The sequence below is a fragment of the Taudactylus pleione genome, unplaced genomic scaffold, assembly GCF_031769625.1.
Source record: "Taudactylus pleione unplaced genomic scaffold, aTauple2 ptg000005l, whole genome shotgun sequence".
NCBI lineage: Eukaryota > Metazoa > Chordata > Amphibia > Anura > Myobatrachidae > Taudactylus > Taudactylus pleione.
Genome location: NW_028284408.1, coordinates 18,984,583 through 19,011,414, shown reverse-complemented (window position 1 = coordinate 19,011,414; position 26,832 = coordinate 18,984,583). Strand labels below are relative to the sequence as shown.

Below are 26,832 nucleotides of genomic sequence, written 5' to 3'. Positions count from 1 at the left end.
AGTGAAAATTTCAATTAATCTCTATAGAATTAAATTATTCTCAATGTATTTATAGAATACTAATAAAACTACAGGATCGCTTAAAAACTGTAGAAAATAAACTTCAGAAATCACAATCCAAATTAGCTGTAATGTAGTTGTTAATAAAATATCAAATGTAAAGTCACTTTGCTTTAGGGAAATAGGATGTCGACACTTTCTGTTTGTCCAGTGTCTCATTGGTCTCTCTAATAAGAAACCAGCAGTAGTCCCCCATCATTGCAGGCTCACAGCGTCCTCTGTAGCCATGCTCCATTATCAGAATGTTTTGGTGAAAACGTTCCCCGTTCATCACTTACACTACCCAGGTTTCAGGGAATAAGTCTTATTGGGAATGTAAAAAGTGAATTTTAAGTGACATACAACCCATATTCTTGTAGTTGTCCAATAGTTCATACCTGGTGGCAGAGGTGATGCAAGGTTTCTCGTCACCCTAGGCAGAGCTTTGGCCTACCGCCCCTCCTCCCCCTAATGCCTAGTTTGCAGTCCCTCACACACAGTTTACTTTTTTTTTAAACCAAAATAATAATTCTTTAAATAATAATGTTTTCCTGATCATCTGGCATAGGAGCTGTACAGATGCACTGATAACTGATGCTATCCAGGCTTTATTAATGTCTAGAGGCAAACACAGAGTTTCTAGGGGGATGTTAGATAGCAGAACAGAGCAAAAAAAACTTCACCTTTCATGATTATTTGAGATCATGTCTCATTATATAAATACCACCATGTACCCATCTCCCTATACTCTACATGGCACCTGCCCACTGCTTTACCTTCACATGCCCCTGTGGATGCAGTTCAGCAACAATTTTTTTCTCATTTATACTGTGGGCACCCTAATGGTGGATACACACTATACAGATATATCTGCAGATGATGGTTGTTCGTACAGACTGAACAACCATCAACTGTGCCCGCAGGTCCTGGCGTCCAGGGGGCGTGTCCCGGCGTGTGAGGGTGTGCCCCACCCCCCTCCTCGTGGCTGCCGCTCTGTGTGTATGGGCGGTCTTCCGACCGCCTGTACACACCTGCCGATGGTCAGAGATGTCTGCAGACATATCTGTCCATCTGCTGTGCAGCACAGCCAATGCGATATGTCGGTGAACGCCGACGTTCACCAACATATCGCGGGTACGCACTGCCCGATGGGCAGCAGATACATTGGCCGATCAATTGATCGGCCAATGTATCTGTCAGTGTGTATCCAGCTTTAGTGACCAAATTATTCAGTGGTCAGGGGAAATATAACAGAATAGCTGGTGGGCACTGGGTCACGTGAGAGATAAGCTAGTGGACAGAGGGGCATGTAAGGAAATAACTGGAGAACAAGGGGCAAATAGGAGCAGGGTAAGATAATTGCTGTGTGTTATTTAAATGTATATTAATAATAAACTTCTCACTCTACCGAACTCAGCCAGCCAATATTCTTCTCACTCTACCCAGCCAGCCCGGCAGCAGTGGCAGCCTGCTCCTCCTCTCCTGCAAAGGAAGAGAGGAGTTACAGTAAGGGAGAAGAGAGCAGGCCAGGCCGTGGTTGGGCATCCACACTAGTAAACAGCGCACTTCAGCGATGCCTGTACGGTTGAGTGACAGCCCGGGCAGATACGGCAGGCAGACCACTCACTGGCAATACCTGAGGACATGTGAGGGAGAGGTGACTGAGTGACAGTGGCAGCTGGGGCTGGATAGATGCGCATCTGCTTCTTGCAAAACGTAAAAGAAGGCATTTTTTCAGCTTAACTGACTCAGTGGCGCCCTCCAGTAGCTGGCGCCCATAGGCAGCTGCCTAATGGTGGCGCCGGTCCTGCGTGATACACATATTTGGCCTCTTTTCTATTCCGTAAGAATCCATGCCCAGCGGCCTTGAAGGAGGACCAAGCAGCCGACTCAATTTCCGTCAAGTTAGCGTTAAATATTTCATCCATAAGCAGTTTCCTTATTTGGGGCCAACAAATATACCTTAATTTAGCATTGCGTAACTTCGGAAACTTTTCCTACAGATAACTGAAAGCCTGGCCTTCTTTACCCAGAGCTTTCACAGACTTCTTCATAAGGCCCAACCTAATGTGACGCAGAGGTTAAATGATTTATGGAGGTAAAAAGGTCATGGTACAGTCCGGGGAGCTTCCTGGTTACTTCCCCCTCTGCCCGCCAGCCGGGAGCTGGGACAGAAGCCAGCAAGGGACATGGCACTCAGTGCTAAGAGGAGGGTTCTGCCCCAGGACCAGCACATGGAGGAGAATGAGGAATATGAGGAGAGGGATTCTGATTACCTAGAGGATGAGGAGTCTGGGCAGGCAAAAGAGAGCCTTGCCAAGCACTTACTGTGATAAAATACTTACATTTTCTAATTTTAATTTTTCAAAACATTTCAAAAACCTTACGTTATCAAATTTCTGATGGTATATTTGGATTCTGCACACAAAATTACACGAAAAATTATATATATTATGTCGGATGCAAAATGGCTTTTGAGTAGTGTAATTGTTCATATGGAATAGTCAGAACACAAAAGGGAGCATTATGTTATATGTCATGGTCCTATCTGAATATCATCATTGTATACACAAGCAATACATTGGCAACATTTTGAGGTTCTTGTCTCATTTTTTCTTGCCATGTTGGAGGGCATTTTTATGTTGGATTGTTAACCCAGAAACCTTGAATATGTATTTGGGCACTTCATTAATAAAGCAGCAATCCCAAAAAAAATTTCTTGGGGTTTTTTATAATAGAAATCACTGTGGATGGCTATAAGGAGGATATTATTTTTCCTTGGTTTGTTTCTTCAGGATGCTTTCATTTGATGGGTAGATGTACACAGTTCACACTTTTTAGTATATAATACAATGTCAAATGATCCAAAGCAAATTACCTCTCCTTTTTCAAAAAAGGGTATCCCCATCTTTTAGGTAATAGGGTTGGGGATTTAAAGGGACTTAAAGACCCCACCACCACCATTTGCATTCATTTTTCCTTTTTCATCCATCTTTGTGATGCCATTACTTCTGAGTGTAGTGAGGTGTGGAGTCGGACACTAACTAATTGAAAGTGTCTCCCACCCCCTATATAACCCCTCCCCTTCCACCATAACCTCAGCCTTGGGGTTTTTGCATTTAACAGATAGGTGAGTTAGAGTCTTATTTAGCCCCTTCTTTGTTTTTTTTCTATTCAAACATTGCTACACTTTTTACAGAGATATTTAGGTAGCTATCTGTATTAGTTAGACTTGTCTTTCTCTCTCAGTATGGACAAGCCAGATAAGGGTTCCAAACAGGGATCTGTCACTTTTTATACTTATACAAAATGTTGGTTGTTCACAAGGGGGATTCATTATCGGGAGGTTCAGCTGAGCAGCCGGTGATGCCTGATTGGGTCAGGTCTATGGTTGAGGCCATAGATGAATTACGTTAATCTGAAGCAAATTATAAGATACCCTGTGCTCAAGCCCCTACTTTGTCTGATCCCTTGGTAGAACCCAGATGGACCCAGGATATGGGACGATGTCTCGCTGAAATGGCAACATTCATAAATAAAATGGTTACGTCAGCAGGGGCCACAGCCACTAAGAGAGGTTCAGGCCAGGTGGATTTTCCTGGAGAAGAGGCTTCAGCTACCTCTTCTCAGGAAGAAGAGGAATTGGATTATGACTGGGAAGACAACTCAAACTGTGAGGGTCTCCCATCCTGATTCAGGAATTTTGATGTTGATAGATGCGGTCAGGGAGACTTTGCATCTTCAGGAAACAGCCATTCCAGTAACTAGTTCAGTTTCTATCTTTAAACGTAAGAAGAAACCTGCATCTGTTTTACCAGAATTTTCACATTCGAGGAAATATTAAAAGAAGCCTGGTTTAAACCGGATACCAAATTTCTTATTACGAAACAATTTAAGTATCTTTATCCCTTTTCAAAAGGGGATACTAAGCTTTGGGAAATTCCACCCATGGTGAATGCTCCTATTGCTAGGTTTGTAAGGAATACGGTTATTCCCACAACACCGTCTGTAACTCCTAAAGATTCTATGGGTTGGAATAATGAGGCCGTACTTAAAACTATATTCACTTTGTCAGGAGTCTCGCTGCGGCCTATTCTGGCAAGTGCCTGGGTGATAAAGGCTATCAATCCCTGGATGAACCAGATGATTACTGTATTTCAATCAGGGGGTTTGTCTAAAGCTAAGCTAAAAATTTTCGGAGCTAATTGGATGCTGGCCATAGAGTCCAAGCATGCTTTAGAGGCATTGCCTTTTGAAGGGTATTTTTACTTTAACTAAAATTATTTCTCAGGTCATAGGAGGTAAGAGTCCTTACCTTCCTGTAACAACACCAAAACCAAAATCCCCTGTGGATGGTTGCAGAAAGGCAGCTCTCATACAGGCAATTTCCGTGCTTTCCGATTCCAGAGTAATCATTCTGGTACTACAGCAAGGCCTAGTCCAGACTTTTCTTGGTAGACAAACCAAACTGGTCGTTTCGTCCCAGTCTCAACCTTAGGGGGTTAAATGATTATCTCCATTTGAAAAGATTCAAGATGGAGTCAATAAGGTCAGTCATTTGTTCCATGGAAGAAGAGGAATTTCTGGCCTCTATAGATATCAAGGATTCCTACCTCCATATTCCTATATGGGAGGGGTCATCAACATCTTCTGCGGTTTGCAGTAAGACATCAGCATTTTCAGTTCCAGGTTCTGCCATTCGGTTTGACCACCGCTCCCAGAGTCTTTACAAAGGTTATGGCACACATGATCTTCCTACTCAGGAGGGGGGGGATAAATGTATTGGCTTATCTGGACGATTTGTTGCTAAGGGTACCCTCAATGGCCCTATTGCAACAATGTCTTCAGATTACCTTAGGCATTCTCCAGAGATTCAGCTGAATCATCAATTTTACCAAATCAAAATTCTATGTCAGAGGATGGTGTTTTGGGGTCTTTTCTTTGACAACCATTGTCACAGAATGTTTCTTCTGCAGGAAAAGGTTCAGGATCTTCAATCCAAGATAAGGACCATTTTACAGAAGTCTCATATCTCAGGGCTATGCAGCTACTGGGAAAAATGGTGGCTTCATTCAAAGCCATTCCTTTTGCCAGATTTCATGCTGCCCACTTCAGACCCAATTGCTTCATCGATGGGTGAAACCAGATCCTCATTTATACAGGAAGATGTTCAGATTATCTCTGCAGACCCACTTCTATGATTAGTACAGGATGCAAATCTGAACAGGGGTTGCCAATTGTCAGTAATAAATTGGATTCTTTGTCACCACAGATGCCAGCCTAACAGGCTGGGGGGGGTGGTTCTAGACATGCACCTACAGGGTCTTTAGTCCGTTCAGGAAGCTTCTCTTTCCATCAACATACTGGAATTAAGGGTGATTCCATATGCATTGGTTCAGGCTCAATCCTATCCAAGGAGCCTACCACTGTGAATCCAATCAGACAATGCCACAGCAGTTGCTTACATAAACAAGCAGAGAGGCACACCAGATGGCAAGCAATGAGGGCGGTTTCTCACATCCTTCATTCGACAGAAAGTTCCAGCTATTTCAACATTTTACATTCCAGGGGTGGACAACTGAGAGGTGGTGTCCATCCAGGGAAATGGGAATTACAGCAGTCCCGGGATCCTCAGGCATCTCTGGTGGATGCCATGACAGCACCTTGTGTGTTCCAGCTGGGATACATCTTTCCTCCTCTGGTAATGTTACCAAAGGTAATTCAGTGGATTCGATTTTTGCCATGGCCGGTTATTCTGGTGGCTCCATACTAGCTGCGCCGTCATTGGTACACAGTTCTTCGGAACATGCTGGCAGATGTTCCGTATCGTCTGCCCCTGCATCCAGGTCTGTTGCTTCAAGGTCCATGTCGTCACCCCAGTTTGCCTCTGACGTTCTTGAATCCAATATTTTGAGGGCCAAAGGGTTTTTAGAATCTGAAAACTATGATACAGGCTCGCAAATCAATTACTTCCCAGATTTATCATCGAATATGGAAGATATATATTTCTTGGTGTGAACAACACAAGTTCAAACCTGAAAGGTTCAGAGTTTCTCGTCCCTTGTCTTTTCTGCAAGAGGGGTTGGCTAAGGGTCTTAGATTGTCTTCTCTTAAGGGACAATTTCGACCCTATCCTGTTTCAGAGGAAATTGGCCTCTATTCCTTAAGTTTAAACCTTCTTGAGGGGGTTCTTCGTATACAGCCTCCTTATGTCCCGCCGGTTCCTCCTTGGGACTTGAATTTAGTTTTGGAGGCACTTCAAAAGGCACTATTTAACTTTGGAATCTGTAGAATTGCGATATCTCACTTCGAAGGTTGTTTTTCTTTTGCTCATTGCCTCGGCCAGAAGAGTATCTGAGTTAGCGTCTCTTCTTGTAAATCTACGCTTCTCATTTTTCATGAGGATAGAGTAGTGTTACGCACTGAACCTTCCTTTCTTACGAAGGTGGTATCGGCTTTCTACATTAACCAGGTTGTCGTTCCAGCTTTTTGCCAGGATTCAGTGAATAATGAAGCTTCTTCGTTAGCACTGTTGGATGTGGTACGTGCGTTACACAGTTACTTGGACCGTCCTCGAATAGATCCATTGCTAGATGGGTCACTTCTGCCATTCGGCAGGCATATTTGTCCTCAAATGTGATTGTTCCGGCCTCAATTCGGGCCCACTCGACTCGTGCTGTCTGGGCTTCTTGGGCTGTATGACATAGTGCCTCGGTTGAGCAGCTGTGCAAAGCAGCTACCTGGTCATCCGTACACGAAAATTCTTGAAGTGGTCGGTTCCGATACTCCCCCTCACCGTAAAATATCTTCCTTGGCGTCCATCTGGGGGATGCCGGGATCCCTCCCTTGTTTGGTTTCATACTAGATACCTGTTGGTTTCTGGTTTCTCAGTTCTTCCGTGGGTCTTTCTCCGGCTTTGTTAAACATAGACTGAGGTTATAGTGGAAGGAGAGGGGTTATATAGGGGGTGGGAGCCAGTTTCAATTAGTTAGTGGCCGACTCCCACACCTCACTACACATAACCCAGAAGTAATGGCATCCCCCAGATGGACTCCAAGGAAGAGAGTGTACAGTGAGTTAAAATCTATCTAATTTTTTTCTTTCAAAAGTAATACCAGCCTTGTGACTGCAGGGGATCCCCACTGGTCGTTAGGACTGGCGAGGGATAGGTAAGAAATTTTATTTTTTTGCCCCCTCACCGCAGAGGATGAATGGAGCTCGCTGTCCGCACTCTTGTTGTATATCCAGATGACGAGCCCCAGCGAAGGGGAATTGAGGACTAAAAACTAAAATATCCTTGAAATGTTAACTTCCTTAATTGTAATCATTTGGTAAATTAATATTTTAATCCTGACTTGAGAGAATTAGGTTTTTAAATAGTCAGAAATGCCAAAAAGAGTATATTTTTAGATTTTCAAACCCTTCTAAAATAAAAACTACTTTAGATAAAAATGTAAAATACAAGATTTGCAGTTAGCCTTTGATGTCCCACTTAATATAAAGTGCTGAAAAATTGGTAAATCTAAGATAAAAAATATATAAATTTAGATCAGCTGATGTGCAATGACCTATTTGTTTTTGCATTGTAGTCCTTGTGTGGGGAGTGCAGCTTGCAGTGACATTTATTGTACCAGAAAACCACATTTACCATCATGCATGGATTAATCCACTAGAGCAGTGGTTCCCAAACTTTATCAGTTCAAGGCACTCTTAGGGTCTCCATTTTTTTAAGGCACCCCTAAGCCAAATTAATTACCTGTAGTACTGCCCTTTATGTAGTGCCCCCTGTAGTACTGCCCATTATGCAGTGCCCCTTAGGCAATGCCCCCAGTAGTAGTGCCCCTTTTGCAATGCCCCCCTGTAGTAGTGCCCCTTATGCAATGCCCACTATAGTAGTTCCCCTTATTCAATGCCCCCAGTAGTAGTGCCCCTTATACAGTGCCCCCTGTAGTACTGCCCATTATGCAGTACCCCTTGTAGTAGTGCCTCTTAGGCAGTGCCCCCACTAGTAGCCCCCACACCCCTGTGCAGAATTTACCTGACTGAAGCTCACGTTGGAGACCGCTCCTCCTGCTGCCGCTGCACTGATTGGATCAAGCTGGATCCAGCAGGCGCGCAGGATCCTCACTAGTTCCCAGTGATGCACTGGAAAATGTGACCTGTGTGGGGTCCTGAGGACCGAATCTGAGAACCACTGTTCTAAACTAAATATTTATGGTACTACATTGTTATTTGGAATCGTATATGATTGGGCCTAACAGATTAATGAAAGTCCTTGTTTGCGAGAACATCTTTTAGTGAATAGCCAGCCATTATGTTAAAGGTCTTTTTTTCCAAATCCAGCCCTAATGTAAGTACCCATTACCATTTATAAATGAAGGGTCCCATGTCCCACCCACTTCCTAGTGAAATATGCAGGATTTGACCCTCCCCACAGTGGCCACATGCAGGGGTGTAGTGAGGTTGGTTCCAGTGGAGCATGAGCTCCGGGCACCAAAATGGACAGAGGGCGCCATTCAGGTTTCCGGAATTCATGGGGCGCTGCACAGTATGACGGCCGCCTGTTAGTTTTATCTCGGTTTGCTCTATATCCTAAATAAGTTACAGATCTGAGATCCGTTTCTACATTTCATGCTCCCTCAAGCTGCCCAGATTGTCTCCCCTCCAGCCCTCCCTCCTCTGTGATCATCTGTCACCTCCCATCTGGCCCTCCATCCTCTGTGAGCATCTGTCACCTCCCATCTGGCCCTCCCTCCTCTGTGATCATCTTCTGTCACCTCCCATCTGGCCCTCCCTCCTCTGTGATCATCATTTGTCACCTCCCATCTGGCCCTCCCTCCTCTGTGATCATCTTCTGTCACCTCCCATCTGGCCCTCCCTCCTCTGTGATCATCTGTCACCTCCCCTTTCATGTCAGATTGATTACATTCACTTCTCACCTCTTTAATTCCCTCCCCTATCTACCATGGGATCGGCTCTTTGCCCCTATCCACTCCTTTCTTTTTGGCTTCTGTCACCACGCCTCTCTGATCAACTTTTGTCCCTCCCCTCTCCTTTCTTATTGGCTTCTGTCAGCACCCCTTTCCTCTCCTTTTCTTATTGGCAGGTATGAGTTTAAAATTAGTCACTGCTTTGCTATTTAAAGAAATGAGGTGTTCCTAGGCATGAGAACAAAGTGTTATTTGAAAGGTCTTTTAAAAAATACTATATTAGGAGACCTGAAATAATGGCGCAAGACATATGACATGATTAGTAGTACTCACATGTAGGTGCAATGTATATTTGCGAAGTAGGAGCATAGCTGAGAATGGAGCTTCCTATAGGTGTTCCCACTCCAGTGATAGCTCCTCGGGGCAGTAATTGCAGTAATAAGCTGTGCACCCTGTGGAATCTCACTCTAGCACATGTACTCTGTCAATTTAAGTTAAATGATTAGAAAATATAATACAATCTCCTCTATTGACTAGTAACAATGATTCAAAGGAGATACAAGTCAGATCCTAGGTGCTATACATAAATAAAGCAGTGCCAAAGGAGCTACCCCTTAATGTCAGACAGTGCATCACCGAAGCATTCCATTCCTCCAATGGGACCTCAATGCCCAGCATGATACTGCCACTGTTTGCTGCTTTTCTCTTCATTTCAGTATTCCCCCGCAGGCCATACCCCACTGGCACAGTTGAGCTACAACATGCACTTTCTCCGGGCGCCATGGTTCCACGCTACTCCTCTGGCCACATGCACCTTCACTACAAGGTCTCCTGGAAGAGGAATGATACATGTTGGCAATTATGGCATGATTACTTGGCAAGACACCACTGGCAGACATGTTTTCATAGCAATCTTTATTATTACAGCTTGAAGTACACAACAGTTTATGACATGAGCGTACAGTATGTTTTTTATTGTTCAGAAGTAGCATCTGACAAAAAATCATTACAAAGCTGTTGTCTTATATACAGTGTAAAAAAATATTGTTTAATAACTGCACTTTTCCTTTGTATTACAGCCTTCATAATTCTCTGTCATTACATTCAACTTCTGCTATAATTCACAATGTGCCTAACACCTAGATTCATTGTTTGTTCAGTCTGTCCCAGCAGCATTTCCACTCTACACGTACATTGGGCCTAGGCTAACGTTGTACTGTCCAGGAAACATTACTTGAAGGTGGAGTCATTGGTATATAGTGTATGGCCCATAGCAAACCAAATGTTAGCTGCCCCTGTTTTACTTGTCCATCTGCAGATGCATATTTTGCTAATGCCATATATACACTTTAATATGATGATATTTTGTACATTACTCGTGACTAACGTTTTGTCAATGCCACAAAGCAATGCAAAAAGAATAGAGCTTTATTGAAGGTACATAATTAAGCAGCATACAGAATACATGCAGTTATGCAGTACTTGCTCATGACCTTCACTATTCAGTATAATTATTATAGTTCCTTTCATCTTCCCTTTCTCCAACATTTGCCATTCTAAATCAGGTGCTGTATACTCACAGACGCACGGCAGAGATTGCAGCCTTTCATCTAGAACATATTTGCTGTGAAGCCGGCTGCATCCCCAGCTACATACAGTATATAGCTAGGGGATTCTGTAACTAAAGTTACCTTTAATGCGTTGCTCAATACATCCCCCACACCATCTTCCACATACATAAATCCTGTGCTCTGTTACTGGTTCCCTGTGGTTACCCAGTGCTACCAACCAGATTGTGCTTTACAGTTTTTGCTTAAGAGGCTATTAAAATGTTCATTGAAATGAAAATATTTCTTAAAGCATTCAATTGTGTGTATATATAAAACAGACCATAATGTGATAGCTTAGGTGTATGACATTGTACCTAATCTATGTATTCTGTGCATATTGTTCTGCTCTGTTACCAACATTTCGACTGAATGCAGGTTCCTGAGGTTTAGTTCTCTATAGGAAACAGTCATATTTCCAGGCTGTAATGTCTTTATTTCTGGTAAGATGTCCTTTTGCAGGTGCTAATAAATTGTTTATGTAACACAACCTTTATTTTAGGTTTAGTGGCTCCTAAGCTGTACTTGTTTGTTAAAAACAACCCATTTTTTAACTGCCAAGAATACTTATTATTATATACTCCAATCCCGTAACAAGATAGACACTTGGAAGGGAGTTGTACATCTTTCCTTGATGATAAAAGCACATAAGCCTTTATTATAATTACTTGTGTTATCAGGGCTAGTCCTGCTACAAGTGTTTATGTAAACAGAGGGCCTGTAACGTCAGTGCAATGTGCGCAGTGTTATGCCAAACCGCAAAACCGTTACAAGCCGCTCTAGTACTGAATTTATCCAATTTAAAAAAATAAGTTCATTATTTAAAAAGTTGAAAAACATCTTGAGATAACTTTCCTTATAAATGTAGGACCTTTTCCCTACTGTGATAATGGCTACATTTAAAATCTTGAAGAAGATGATGTGAGCAGTACGGTACAGGTTTCCCACATATACATATAACCTATATCAAGCTTTATGAAAATGAACACTATAGAACCATCACATTCTTTACTGTAATGAGCAGCAAGCTGCTTGCAAATTGTACTTGTATGATACGCTTAGTTCAACTGTAGCACTAATATTCCATCTGTCTGTTCTACTGTATAAAAGCCAATAATGTACAAGTATTAAAGTAACACATTGGTTGTGGAATGAATGAGAACTTCAGTTTCCCAAGAGTCACAACCATAAAAATAATGACATTTTAAATTAACAGAGCTATGTGATGGAGGGGGTGAGGTGTTTGTGAGTGGGTGTTGCAAGGCTAACAATTAATGTACTGCCACATATCTCTGACCCCACCCATTCATATTGATGCAGAGAACCCCATAGCATTGCAGACATACAAGCCCCACTGACCGTCACTATTGGGTATGAATGTCTTACTTAATACATTGCCCTATGTTAGTGCAGCATACTAAGTAAGGACTCATTGACCTTTGCCTTCATTGTAAGAGCGCTACAGGCTTCTGTTTTCAGAAATCATTTGTACCCAAGTGTCATGTTAATATACTATGACAAGCTTTCTCAGCTGTAATACATATTTGTGAAGAAATTTCCTTTTTCACTGTGATAGTGTGCGGAATTACAATGGGGGGTAATTAATATAACCTGTGACATCAGAGTGAAAGTACTGTAGTAATTCACAACATAAATTGCATTTCTAATAGTTAAGATAGTGATAGATGGCTGAATTTATGTCCGAACTAACATATACTTTCATTACATTTTAAATTCCTTAAAAAAATACTCTCCGTGGTCTTTGTAGTAAATTCCAGCTGATACATTTTTATTTTTCTAGACCTGGTCTTCCAAACTGATGGTGGTCCTTTGCCTAACTTGGTTTGTGGGGGGGAGGGAGTTAATTAGTCGGCACGCTGTCAACAGCGTGATGGCGATCTGAGAATGCTGACGTGGTAGTAATGTTACTTACAACATAGTAAATAATGCTTTAGTGCGTCTGTATTCCCGGGTGGACATTATGCTGTCAACATTTTCACTGTATACCAAACCCATTTGTAACAAATGTATTTCAACATCATGTTTCAAGGATGTGCTCAGTAATATATGTTCTATACGGGTCACACAAAAACATGCATATTTACACTGCAAGGTGTCAAATGAAACATTACATAGTAAAATACGCATTTAACAAACCTTAGTATACCATCATGCCAAAACTGTGCCTACTGCACGTGTCTGACATAACTGTATCTTGCTATGTACTTGTCAGTCCGGCTAATGCTCACATACCAATTCCAACAGTGTATCAGACAACTAGATGTGTGTGAGACTAACAATGTAGAAAATAAGAATGATAATTGTTTTTACTAATAAACAGGACACTGCTTAATTACCCAGATAATCCAAACACTGGGTGCAATCTGTTTCATTGGAAAAAAAAATGGGTGGAGGTTTGTAGTCCTCTTCCACTAATAGAGATGGGGATTAAAGCCCAAAATTTGTTATCCTAACAGGAGCAGAAGGTTTAAAATGGTGAACAGTATTGTCCACATGGAGGAATGATATGCAGCCCCCTGAACATCCACAAAGATCCAATAACTGGTCTAGACATGTTGCCATTTTCAAAGGCTTCTTGAAAAGGGAAGTAATGTGATAAATCCATTCTATGAGATAAGTAATGGAGAGGAGGGGATAATGAATGATACATTACTTGGAAATATACTGACTAGATGTTGCACTTACCCAACTGTACTTATTTAGCAATTTATATTTAATGTGCACAAATTTAATTGAAGACCCTCAAATCTCAACCAGTTAGGTCATATCCACATCAGCCAGTGTGTACCGGCTATGTCGCGGACTATGCGCGCTCCCGCGTCTCATCGCTGTTGGACCAGCATGCAGGTCCGATGGGCGATATCATCAGTGGGGGCCATGCTGCCGAATGCAGCATGACCCCTGCTGTCGCTCTCGGCAAGTGTGCACTCACTTGCTGATGCCGGCACCCCGCCGGGTCCCGTCACTAACGAGGTCGGTACACACTAGACATTGCAGGAAGGTGGATCACTTTTTAAATCCTCTAGCATGGTGCCCTCATACAGCTGCTTTACCCGGAGTCCCGTGGTTTTTTATCAACGCCTGTGAAAACCAGGACCTGAGGAGAGGTGTGTGATCTGAAGGACCAATCTGAAACTGCTGTTTCTGATTGGTCCCCTTGTTGACCCCCCACTCTCTCCGTTTTAAAGTGACGAGAGAAATTTAATTCCCGGTCCTGTATACAGGGCTCTATCTGGTGAAAGCTTCAGGTTAGTAAGACTGATGTGATCTATGACAGTGTGGCTTTAATTACTTTTATGTTTTTTACTTTTTTTATTTCTACCTTTTTCTGATGCATGCACTGGAATAGTTGAAGTGACAAGAAGGTGAGTGTGGCTTAAAATGCTTGCTTACTTAATTACTTACCTATAATGTACATGGGGTGTGTGTGCACATTTTTTTAATAGGAGACTTGGGCAAAACGACCTCTTTCTTTGCAGGTAGTACAGAAGCTGTAGAGGTGTTGCATAGAGTTATTTCTCTGTATTGGCTACTGCTAGTACTTAGTTACACTGATCTTTAGTTATTCCAACACATTAACCAACCTGGAGTTATAAATATTTCTCATTGTTTTAAAATCTATTTATTTAATATACTACCCGGTTATAGCTGAAAAAAATATTATGCAATGGCCAACATTGGCCTAGTGAAAGGTCTGGGTTGCACAGCTATGGTATGCTAACTAGGTGAGATTGTGCTCTATAACTGTGATGCACTGCATTGGTTCCAAAATGCTCTTCTAGAACCCCCCAATAAATCAAGTATCTCTCGTATAGCCACTTGTTGGAATGATTGGTTATCTGTCATTCTGTGAAGAGAATGCAATGTAGTTCTGTTTTGTAATGATAAATTGTGCTTGGACCAAATTTCCATTTAAAATACATCGGTAACAAGTATATACACATACAAGGCAAAGTAATAAACAATTCTGTATAATCATGTTTGTATTTAACAACATCTTAACGCTGCATTAGCACCTAGGAAAATATTTAAGTGTCCCTGCCCCCTATCTGGAATCTACTACATACAGCTGGGAAAAGCACTGAGCAGGCAGAAGGTGTGTGATAAATAAGACCAATCAGAAGCCGCAATCTAGAGCATGTGACATATGATTGGTCCTGGATGTGTCTCTGTTTTGTTGATTAATTTAGTGTCTCTCTGGACAATGTCGATCTTCTATACCACACCCGTTTCATACACCCGTTTCATACAATAACTAACTTTAGCAACATTTACTAAATAAATTGAAAGGTATTTAGTTTAAACATACCTGGCCACACCCTGGATGCTCCCTCCGGGAGGGGGCAGCCAGGTCCGCACAGCAGGGTGCATGGCGTGGACATGACACAGTATTAGAGGCAGAGCAGAGTGTGTGCCCGCGCAATTGCATCATCGTCGCCACGCCCCCGCTACACAATACTGAGATTACTCACTGTGCGGGTGTGTAGGGTTGTAGGGTGGACCGTGGGTATGCAAGCGGGTAGCGTCCGGGAGACATGCCCACTTTTCCGGGTGGCTGGGAGTGCCACCCAATTTTGGGGAGCTCCCGGCCGTTCCGGGAGACTAGGTAAGTATGACTTTAATTGATTTATAATTTCAACCTACCTAATTAGCTGATTGATATGAATTGAGATTACTGATCTCTGTTTTTATATATAAAAAGTCAAGCACAATATATGTACACTCATTGATAGACCGTGACAGACAAAGAAAAGCTGAATATCAATGTCATGTGTACATAATATGATATATAATAGAAAACTATACAAATCTGTTAAAATATAAATATGATTACACAAAATGTTAAAGATAAATTCTAAAATGTTCTGACAATTTATGAAATTCTGCCACTTGAAATATCAATTAAGGTTGTCCCTAGCTCATATTTCATCAATTAGATAATATAATAAAAACTAAAACACTAACAAATGAAAGTAAGCAAAACAAAAATATACAAAGTAGAAGAAACGTGACCACAAAAAAGCAGTAATAAAGGACAGGTCCTAATTTACATTTTACACCCAAAAGGATGCATACAATTCCTAATAAATAATACTCTTATAAATAAACTATTACTTTGTTTAAGACGTCAGGTGATCTTTGTGTACACCCATGGTTTCCATTCCCTGGTCTGCAAAGAGATGATAATACATTATCCCATAGTGATTAGATCATTTTATACAATAATGTGATATCACTACTGTAAATGGTGATGATTTAAGGGAAACCTAATACAACACACAATAAGGAACTGCAACTGCATTATATGAAGTGCAAGGTCAGATATCTGTCCAATCTGGCTGGTTGGAATGAAAACCTGGTAATGTATGGGACAATCGTCCATTTGCTCACAAACACTGGAAAACAGACAAAAATGGTTGTTCAGACAAATTGGTTATAACACACAAATTTAACCAATTTGAAAAAATGTTTTTTGTCCTTTTTTCAGTGTTTAAAACCATATGATCAATTGACATTTGCTCCCGTACATTACCAGGTTTTCATTTCAGCCAGCCAGATTGGACAGATATCTGACAGAAAATTGTATAGTGTATACCCAGCTTAATTCTATATTCAGTTCTGGGAAAACGGAATGACATCAGTATCTGTAGTTTAGTCACTATTGGGTAATATACAGCATGGTATGTACATAAAGAACAATTATTTCTGGTGATTGTGTAATAACTGAATGCAAAATCTGTTTAAAGCCTTAAATCCAACTCATCGGATTGCTTTAGAGCATATAATCCGTCTTTGTAACAAAAAAAAAAGAGAGATCCATATGGACATACAGTATATTAAACAAACTCAACATGTAATCTAAAAACAGGAGACTATTATTCAATAAAAATGATCTTTGTCACCATACTATGAAATAGGAAGCATCCATTCTGTGCACCAGTAACTGCTGGTTCTATGCTGTAATGGTACAGTCTCCATGGGAATAGTTTTGTATGAAGTAAAACCTTTGACCGTTAAACCACAAACCATATTCCATCTGCCTTATAGGGTGTCAGTGAAACATTTGAATGTACATTTGTGCAGAGAATACTTAGTGGTAAGTAGGGGTGGTGGTAGATAAATTGTCTTTTTAAAACTTCTATTTTAACATAATTGGATAACACATCATGGGTGTCATACATAGATATAGGTGATGCTATGGTAACGTTTGTCTATGACAATTGGCTGTTCCTGGCATACTGCAACACTAAACATTTGGCTGGGCACTGATATTGTTCATCATATAATATAACAGTGCCATTTTCCAGAAGTATTAAAATTGAGGATAAAGGCACAGTTTAGCCTATTTTGGAACATGTTCTTGTTCTATGTCCAATAAACAGGTTTAGTGAATAATCTTTGTCTTCCAGTAGAAAGCCATATTCTTTAACATTAAGCTGGGTACACACTAGGTTGACTTGACGACTGGCCGTCACGTTGACCAATTCAGGTAAGTATACACACTTACCATTCAGCTGCCCGACATGTCGTCCTGACATCACAGCTGGGTGGCCATTTGAATTTGCCCTCCCAGCTGTGACGTCAGTCCTTGCAGCAAGTGTACGGGTAGTCGGACACCCATGCACACAGCTAGATGCGCTGATATATCTACAGATATATCGGACACAATAGGTCTGTGAATGTCGTTCACAGACATATCAGGGGTAAACGGTCGCCACCGCGCTCGCGATAGATATAGTGGCTGTTCGATCGAACGCCTGATATATCGCCCAGTGTGTACCCAGCATTAGGTAGACGTTAACTTGTCAACAACCAAGCCCATGCTTTCATTAGTCTACCTTGCCTCAGACTGATCAACGCCAAATGCTGATTGGTTACTGCGCTGCGATGTGCTTGTTAAATTCATGTTGGTAACCTTGACAGCCCAATTTTCTGATATCTTCGATCCAAAAAAATCTATGAAGGTACACCTATTGTACAGAAACACTGGAGGCTGAGCCAATATTAATAAGAATGTCACTTATTAATTAGGAGCCAGTGAAATTACTGAAGCATGTTAAGTGCACTTTAATAAATTTTGCATGTTTTAAAGCAGGAAATAATAATAATAAATGTTTTATAAAAACCGAACCTGTCTCTGCTATGTCCACCTCTTCTTTAGTTGAAGGAGCTAATATAATGACATATTTGGGTCAGAGACCTGAGTGGGACAGATATTGTAGTGGATGCAGTGAGTTCAAAATCATGAATTAAATCCTAACTGTTTTTTTCAAAAACCCTAGAATTCCAATATAAAACAATCCAGTGAATAATAGGACATGGCAACACGATTTACATCAAAGGAAAAAAAACTGTAATTCACAAATATGTTCAGAATAAAAGCAGCAATTTGAATCTGGGTTTGGAAATAATGAACATAGTGCTAGAGAAATAAATACAGTGCAACATGACCTACAATAAGTTCACTTCTGAAGTCATTAGACCCAGGAAAAACATTCTGCTCCAGACCTCTTATAACTGGCATAGGTAACACCAGCATTGTTCTAACTGGCATAGGTAACACCAGCATTGTTCTAACTGGCATAGGTAACACCAGCATTGTTGTAACTGGCATAGGTAACACCAGCATTGTTATAACTGGCATATGTAACACCTGAACATGAATGACTGGCACTGGTAATGTTAGAATTCTAATAACTGGCATAGGTAACACCAGCATTGTTCTAACTGGCATAGGTAACACCTGAACATGAACGACTGGCACTGGTAATGTTAGAATTGTAATAACTGGCATGGCTAACACAAGAACCCCACCCACCAGTATAGGTAACTTTGCTGCCATTCTGGTGAATTATGCAAATGAACCTTCTGTATTGGCGGCCATGATGGATGTTGCAGTAGGGATGAGAATGTACAGTAATGTACACATGAACTATTCTGTGCAAATTTTGCTTGTTGCTTTCTCCTTGTGGAATGTGAAATGCTGCTTTCCATCATGGTTTCGCTCAGCATCTCTTTAACAGAGACATTTATGGAGGCAACATTATTCCCTTTAGACTGCCTTTAGAAAGCATAGTGCTGCAGTCAGATGAACTGGGACACAGTAGTTTCATAGAAATAAGGCCTGCTTGGTTGTGGTTACATCTACCAGTGCTTGAACAGTGATGCTCACTTTCACCAAGCCTTTTTCTTCTAGGATGTGATGTGGTAAACAAAGTTTCTCCTGCAAAAAGAAAAAGAAGAAGAATTGATTACTATTACTCAGACATCTTCCATACAGTGTACAGGCGGCTTATCACCAGGTCCTCCAGCGTTACAGAGGAAGCACTGAGCAGACTGTCACCCTTTTCCAAGCAGGCTTTTTTGGCTGTTCGGGCTGCAGGAAGCCTTCCTTGGAGCATCTGGGGTAACTCTGGGCATAGTGCTCAATAATACTGGAGAACAGGGCACAAGTCTTGTTTAACACACAGTTTATTATGGAGTAATTGTCATGCATGAGGATGACTTAAGTCACAATAGCACAATTGCTACATTTCCCTCTAATCTGAGTTGTCTATGGTCAGAGAAGGCAAGTTCCAGTTGGTTATCTAGTATTGTATAAGCAGCAGCCACAAGCTTGGGGTATATCTAACATAGCACATCAGGCAATCCTCCAAGCAGTTCCCATTTATATAGGACAGTCTCAATGTGTAGAGGGCACAAGGGGCGTGCCGATCTGTAAAACCCTCCACTCATATTTTTCAAATTCCCACCCACACTGGATTACCATTATTTTGTAACATAAACATGGGACACGTGTGACCCGAGATCACTTGAGGATAAAATGACTATTACGCAGTTTGAAAAATATTGATCAAAGCTGTCTATCATCGTTGGCTATGACAAACAGTAATAGTAATTAATGCTAAATCTGCTTTGTTTAGCATTAATTACTTTTGCCCTTTGAAATCCATCGGGTATAGTAAATCTACACCTTAGACAATACTTATCTTTGGGTTTCAGATGCTGTAAACCACCAATGGAAGTATATTCTGACTAATTCTGTCCACCAGAATCAGAGGTTCATTGTTACATATTTACAGTGTTGCGACAAGAAGTCCAATTCTAGAATTAATATTCAAAATATAGGTAGTAAAAAAATTAACTTTTAAAAAGTAAATTTTTTGACCTGGTACAGGTGTGGGCAATAAGCCGCCTTCCAGTTGTTGTTGAACTACACACCCCAGCATGCCTTTCAACACTTATAGCATGGCAAAATAACAAAACAGGCAGGGCATGCTGGGATGTGTAGTTTTAAAACGGCTTGGGGGCACTTATTGCCCACCCCTACCCAAGTATGTAATGAAAGAGTAAATACTGTACATAAAATCTTGCCATTTTATACAGTATCAAAGAATATATGAACCTTCAAACACAATTCTTCATATTTCAATAATTTATGGGAAAATTCATGTTAAACTATAATAAATGCACCAAGAGTGTAATTTCTAACTAACGGACATTTGGGGAATATACAGTAATCGTGTCTTTCAGAATGAAGCTTTTTACTGCCACAAATGTGTTGCTTTTGATATGAAAAGTTGCAGGAGGTGGATGGGGGAGTTACTGTATGTCTCTGGATAGGTATCACAAAAAAGTTATAGAATGGAAAAGGTTTTGTACTTTTTTTTTTTTTTTAAACACTTTGATTTAAAAAACAAAACAAGAAAAAAAAAAACCTAGCATCTACAGTACAGTGCCCTCTTCCATTCCCACCCAGGGAAATAAGGTTTATATACCCTTTGGATAAGATGATACTTTGTCAGCCAGAGGCCTTGCATATGTGTCCTCCTACACCTAGCCTTAATACACCATGTGGCGCTAGCAGGGGTGTAACGAGGGCGGAGCCAGTGGAGCTCATGCTCCAGGCGCCGTTAAGATTGGAAGGCGCCATCCGGACTGTACAATTTGACCTCACACTATGGGCGTAATTCAATTGTTTTCGCGGCCCGCATCTCCCGTCTAAAGTGACAGGAGTTTGCGGGCCGCTATGTAATTGTTCCGGGGGGGGGGGGGCGCTGTAGCATAGGCATGCTCCGGGCAGCATGGTTCCACGCGACACCTCTGGGCGCGAGACTCCTGGTGTGTGTGTGTCATCAGGTCCTGTGCGGCAAGCATCTTTTTTGCCTGAAAATACTTTGCAAATGGATGTGACAAACCACTTCCCCAGACTGCACTGATTCATTTTATATGTGACACTTGTATATCTGTGTGCGCCTGAATATGTATACAAGCACTGCGTACCTTGGTGTGGCTGCTGCATTTAGCACTTCATATATAGATTCAAACTCAGTCGGACACAGATATATCAAATGAATCGGTGCAGTCTCGTTAGTCAGTTTGTTGCATCCATTTGCAACTAAGATGCATTTTCGTCAAAAAAGAAGCTCTGCGCAACCGAGTCAAACGGTACCTGGTGAAGCACTGTGAAGGTCTGTTTGGCACGACTGCAGCAATAGTGTATGAGGACACATCTGTAATGAAATGAAATACTATCCATTTCTATTTCAGCCTTGTTCCTGGCATACACATTATATTGGGGGTTATATTTCTGTAATTATCTTTTTTTTAAAGACAGTATCTACATTATTGTATGGAATGTAATAAGGCTAAGAGCATATAAGTTCTATCCTTGTTTCTGTAATGAGGCATTTTATGTAGTGATCTAGTGCTTGACCATGCTAAGCTTCTTATAAGCTTGGCTGAATTAACTCTTTGCATGTTTTAACTGGCGGTGTTTACCCTGGTGTGTTAGTTAACAAAGAGGATGGTGTGTGTATAAGTGGGTATATTTTTGTTTTTTGGGGCCCTATTGCTCTTATTAATAGACAGTGGTGGCAATAGGTGTCTATGGGTATGAGATAACTCTTTTGGGAATGATTCAGCCAGTCTGTAACAGCAGGATGGAGTGTTGTATCCTGTGTAAGGCCTTACTGTAAACATCCATGTCACGGAAGTGGTGAGGGAATCCCTTCCTGACTAAATAGATATTTCTCATTTATGTACAAGTACCTTCCCTGATGTCCAGCAAAATAAAAACTGCCAGTTTTCTTTGTTACATATGATCCATTTAGTTGGTATCAACATATATAGCGAACGACCGGCCTACATCTGGTAAACCAAATGCATTTTCTAAAACGTTAACAATATGCACAATAGGTTTGAAAATGGGAACCAATACCCCATACCCAGTTGCAATGTTCCTCATATCCAGGTATGTTCTGATATTCTGAAAACCGCATTTAATGCAAGTGTCATGACCTCCCGGACACCGGTAACACACCCGCGATTCACTTCACTGTCATGTCAACTGCACAAATAAATTCCATACTCTCCCTTACTTGGTATGTTTGTTATCAAAGTTATAATTATGTCTGCCCTAATAAGAAATGAGGCTGCTTAGTCCACAAGGATTTGCTCCCTGGACAACATATGGGGGTATATTTACTAAAGTGAGAGTTTTTAGAAATGGAGTTGTTGCTCATAGCAACCAGATTCTACTTAGCATTTAACTAGCACCTTCTAGAAGATAATAGCTAGAATCTGGTTGCTCTGGGCAACATCTCCACTTCAAAAAACTTTCACTTTAGTAAATTTACCCCATAGTCTATTTAAAATATGTAAAATTCAGTAGAAAATTAGGAGGACATGATATAATTTTACTTGATCAGCATATAGGCTTCCTAAACTGTGTTTAAAATGTAATTGCTGTGAATGTTTCCCATACAGTCAGGTGCATAAATATTGGGACATTTACAGAATTTTCATATTTTGCCCTCTATTCACCACCTCAATGGCTTTGAAATGAAACAAACAAGATGTGCTTTAACTGCAGACTTTCAGATTTAATTTGAGGGTAATTACATCCAAATCAGGTGAACGGTGTAGGAATTACAATGGTTTCTATATGTGCCTCCCACTTTTTAAGGGGCCAAAAGTAATGGGACAAACTAAACAATCCTAAATCTAACTTTCACTTTTTAATACTTTGTTGCAAATCCTTTGCAGGCAATTACAGCCTGAAGTCTGGAACGCATAGACAGCACTAGATGCTGGGTTTCATCCCTGGTGATGCTCTGCCAGGCCTCTACTGCAAATGTCTTCAGTTCCTGCTTGTTCTTGGGGCATTTTCCCTTCAGTTTTGTCTTCATCAAGTGAAATGCATGCTCAATCAGATTCAGGTCAGGGGATTGACTTGGCCATTGCATAACATTCCACTTTTTAGCCTTAAAAAACTCTTTGGTTGCTTTTACAGTATGCTTCGGATCATTGTCCATCTGCACTGTGAAGCGCCGTCCAATAAGTTCTGAAGCATTTGACTGAATATGATCATATAATATTGCCCGAAACACTTCAGAATTAATTCTGCTGCTTTTGTCAGCAGTCACATCATCAATAAATACAAGGGAACCAGTTCCATTGGCAGCCATACATGCCCACGCCATGCCACTACCACCACCATGCTTCACTGATGAGGTGGTATGTTTTGGATCATGAGCAGTTCCTTTCCTTCTCCATACTTTTCTATTCCCATCACTCTGGTACAAGTTGATCTTTGTCTCATCTGTCCATATGATGTTGTTCCAGAAATGTAATGGCTTTTTTAGATGGTGTTTGGCAAACTTTAATCTGGTCTTCCTGTTTTTGAGGCTCACCAATGGTTTACTTCTTGTGGTGAACCCTCTATATTCACTCTTGTGAAGTCTTTTCTTGATTGTTGACTTTGACACATATACACCTACCTCCTGGAGAGTGTTCTTGCTTTGGCCAACTGCTGTGAAGGGGTTTTTCTTCACCAGGGAAATAATTCTTCTGTCATCCACCACAGTTGTTTTCCGTGGTCTTCCGGGTCTTTTGGTGTTGCTGAGCTCTCCGGTGCGTTCTTTCTTTTTAAGAATGTTCCAAACAGTTGATTTGGCCACACCTAATGTTTTTGCTATCTCTCTGATGGGTTTGTTTTGATTTTTCAGCTTAATGATGGCTTGCTTCACTGATAGTGACAGCTCTTTGGATCTCATATTGAGAGTCGACAGCAACTGATTCCAAATGCAAATGTCACACCTAGAATCAACTCCAAAACTTTTACCTGCTTAATTGATAATGAAATAACGAGGGAATAGCCCACACCTGTCCATGAAATAGCTTTTGAGTTGATAGTCCCATTACTTTTGGCCGCTTAAAAAGTGGGAGGCACATATAGAAACCGTTGTAATTCCTACACCGTTCACCTGATTTGGATGTAATTACCCTCAAATTAAATCTGAAAGTCTGCAGTTAAAGCACATCTTGTTTGTTTCATTTCAAAGCCATTATGGTGGTGAATAGAGGCCAAAATATGAAAATTATGTCAATGTCCCAATATTTTTGCACCTGACTGTAGTTTGACCATTTTTATAAAAACAACGTATTAAAATAGACGCATCAGGAAAACACATTTCTATAGATATTACAGTTTTGTGATTGCATTTATATCAGAACTAACATTTGTATTCCAAATACTGATTTTAATTAAACCTGTCAATCTTAACATGTTATGATTTAGTAGTACACAAACTAACAACTTATATCACACAAGTTATTGTTCCGGTAATTGGTTCTTGTTATAGCTATCTCTCGTTATTTTTCTCTTAGACTGTGTAATGTGTCAGAGGCTCCAATATGGAGGGAAGAGATTGATTCTGCAGCATATTAGAAGTGCTACTTTGCGGAGAGAATAGAAATGTACATGACAATAGCCCCTAAGTGCTTTTATATTGTCCTCTAGATAATTCTTCACTTGATGTTTTAAAGAGGTCAGCACAAGTTCACTTTAACTCCCTTATAATCCACTTTGATGTACATATAGTAAGTATGGACTGCTAGCTGCTACAGATGATCGTCACCAATTGCACATTGCTAATTACTTCACACGTCTTGCTTTACTGATGGATGTCTACTAATTAGCTCATGTGTAAGAGAAAGATAAAGTGAGACTTTGCATGTTAGAGATAATAAAGGTTATTAGTAATTATATACCTCGCATCAATAGACTTAAGTAAAGCTACAAAGAACCATGGCCCTCATTCAGAGCCACTCGCTAGCGGCAGTACGCTCGTTCCGAGCGATGTTCGCACATCTGCGCATGCGTACGGTTTTTAGTACGCATGCGCGAACCAGTCAGTGCGGCCGAAAATCGTTGGTACGCAATATAGCGAGGGCCTGCTATTTTGAGTGACAGAATGAGGCGTATGTGGGTGGTAACAGGGGAAGGTGCTTGAAAACGGGGAGTGGAGATCCGAACGCAGGCGTGCTTAAAGGTCAAAACGGGCGTTTTAAGGGAGTGCATAATTAACAAAGCAGCGTCATTGACCACGTCACTTGGTTTTTTTTAACTCAGAACTGCTCGCAAAATAGCGGTTGAAAACACCAACCACAAGAATAGCGAGCAGTTCATACGCTGTACGATGTACTCGATTAATCTAATAAATAGCGGACATGACGTATGGTGCGTGCGGCCAGGGGGCGTTTTTATCAAATAAACGAGCGTACGTTTTGCTCGCTCGTTCAGACTTAGAGGTGGGAACAGACTGCAATTTGCGAACGGATCATTTGAATAGCCACCCCTTGTTTTTGAACGAACGACCGCAAATAGCGAACGGCTCTGAATCAGGCCCCATGTTACAATTATTTTTCTCTCCAGCGCTGACTAGAACACTTTTGTGTCTAAATCATCAATACAAATACAAGGATGCACCTGTAGGCTGTAGGAACCTGCATAACAATAGGTCCTTGCCTGCAATTTACTGCACAATGTTAGACACAAGGGATGGGTATAACAGAGGTCTGTATAGCCCATGTGGGCCTCTTCCTGTTTTCTTTGCTAGATTGTTATACTGTTCTGCGGGTCTTGTAGACACTAACATGCGTACCCCAGTATGTTCTGCAAGTAGCTTGTGATTAACTGAAGTTGGTGCAACTAGTTCTTACAGAAGTATACTCTTACTTTTATGTCTAAATAAAGGAACTTAATTAGTGTTGTCTGTAGTAAAATAAAATTGTGTAAATTGGCTCTAGAATATAAACTAATGTAATAGCATCTTATGTGTTTTGCTACTAGCAATATTATAATTTAACTAGTAAACTGTTATAGAAAAACAGCATGATGTGTACTGTAGGAACAGCTGTCATCTCCTATATGGTGTCTGTGATGCTCATACATATAAATTGCAGGGAGCGTGAGAATGTGTTTCTTTAGGGTATATAGTTTTTCCTAGGATTGTAGTTTTGTATATGTAGTCTCCCAATTCTGAATAACGTTTGGGATTTTCTGAGACCTTTGCTCCATCTGTTCACAAGTTTTGTTGGTGAAAGGTATTAGAACTTAGAAGTGATATAATGCACATGGTAAGACATGACTTCTAGAACAAGTTCTGTACATGGGAATGTACATAGAAGCATACTGTTACTATTTATTAAAATTCTACTTTCAAGTTTTTTTCTAATTGGAAAAAAAAAAAAAAAAAAGAGTATAAAAAAACCCCAAATCTATATTACCACCACAAAACGAGAGGGTAGAAGATAATAGCTATAAACCCACACTTTAGTAAATATACCCCCTACACTCCGCTCTTAAAAGAGATCTCCACAAACTACATATGCACGTAATAAGTGGGGGGGAAAAAAAAAATCAAACTTTAAAGTCCACCCTCTGGCCTTGTCTGTGGCTGTGTGTGTGACTCTGATGGTGTTTGTGTAATATATTTCAAACTTTGTGTATACTTATATTAAAACTCAGTTCGCCACAGCAACCCCATTCCCCCCCAAACCCCTTCCCCCCACCCCCAAAAAAATGTCCCAAAGTTTTCAGAGTGGTCCTCTTAAAATCATTGACTAGCCTGCTATGCTGTGTTCCACTGAGCAGAAGTGCTGGTTACGATATAAAAATGCCCATTTCAGTCCCTTCCTATCTCCAAGTAATTAATTTGAAGGCAGACTGTAATATGAACACGTTCTATTTGTAAGTGGTTCTGTGCCCACCGTGTGTGCTGTGACAGGAGGAGGAACTGCATAGGGTAAAATGTGCCTTTTTCAGAAATGCACGCAAACCTGATGGTTTATGCAGGGGTGTATCTACCCTATGGCCAGGATGGCACTTGCCAGGGGTGCCAGCCAACGGGGGAGCGCCTCCCGGCAGTGCCACCCACGGCCAGAAGGTA

At 41.0% G+C, this 26,832-nt stretch overlaps 1 protein-coding gene across 2 annotated transcripts in view; it reads right to left on the bottom strand.

Annotated features, from left to right (window-relative positions):
• Positions 1-17,928: 17,928 nt before the first annotated feature.
• The window catches only part of LRCH1 (leucine rich repeats and calponin homology domain containing 1), a 285,816-nt gene continuing 276,912 nt past the window's right edge, over positions 17,929-26,832 (bottom strand). Inside the window, exon 19 of one of the 2 annotated variants that reach the window (XM_088478036.1) lies at positions 17,929-18,821. In XM_088478036.1, the coding sequence (XP_088334162.1) occupies positions 18,708-18,821 (114 nt within the window). In that variant the 3' untranslated portion in view covers positions 17,929-18,707. Of the gene's footprint in view, positions 19,703-26,832 lie in introns of both variants that reach the window. The other variant, XM_088478089.1, reaches the window with a different exon arrangement.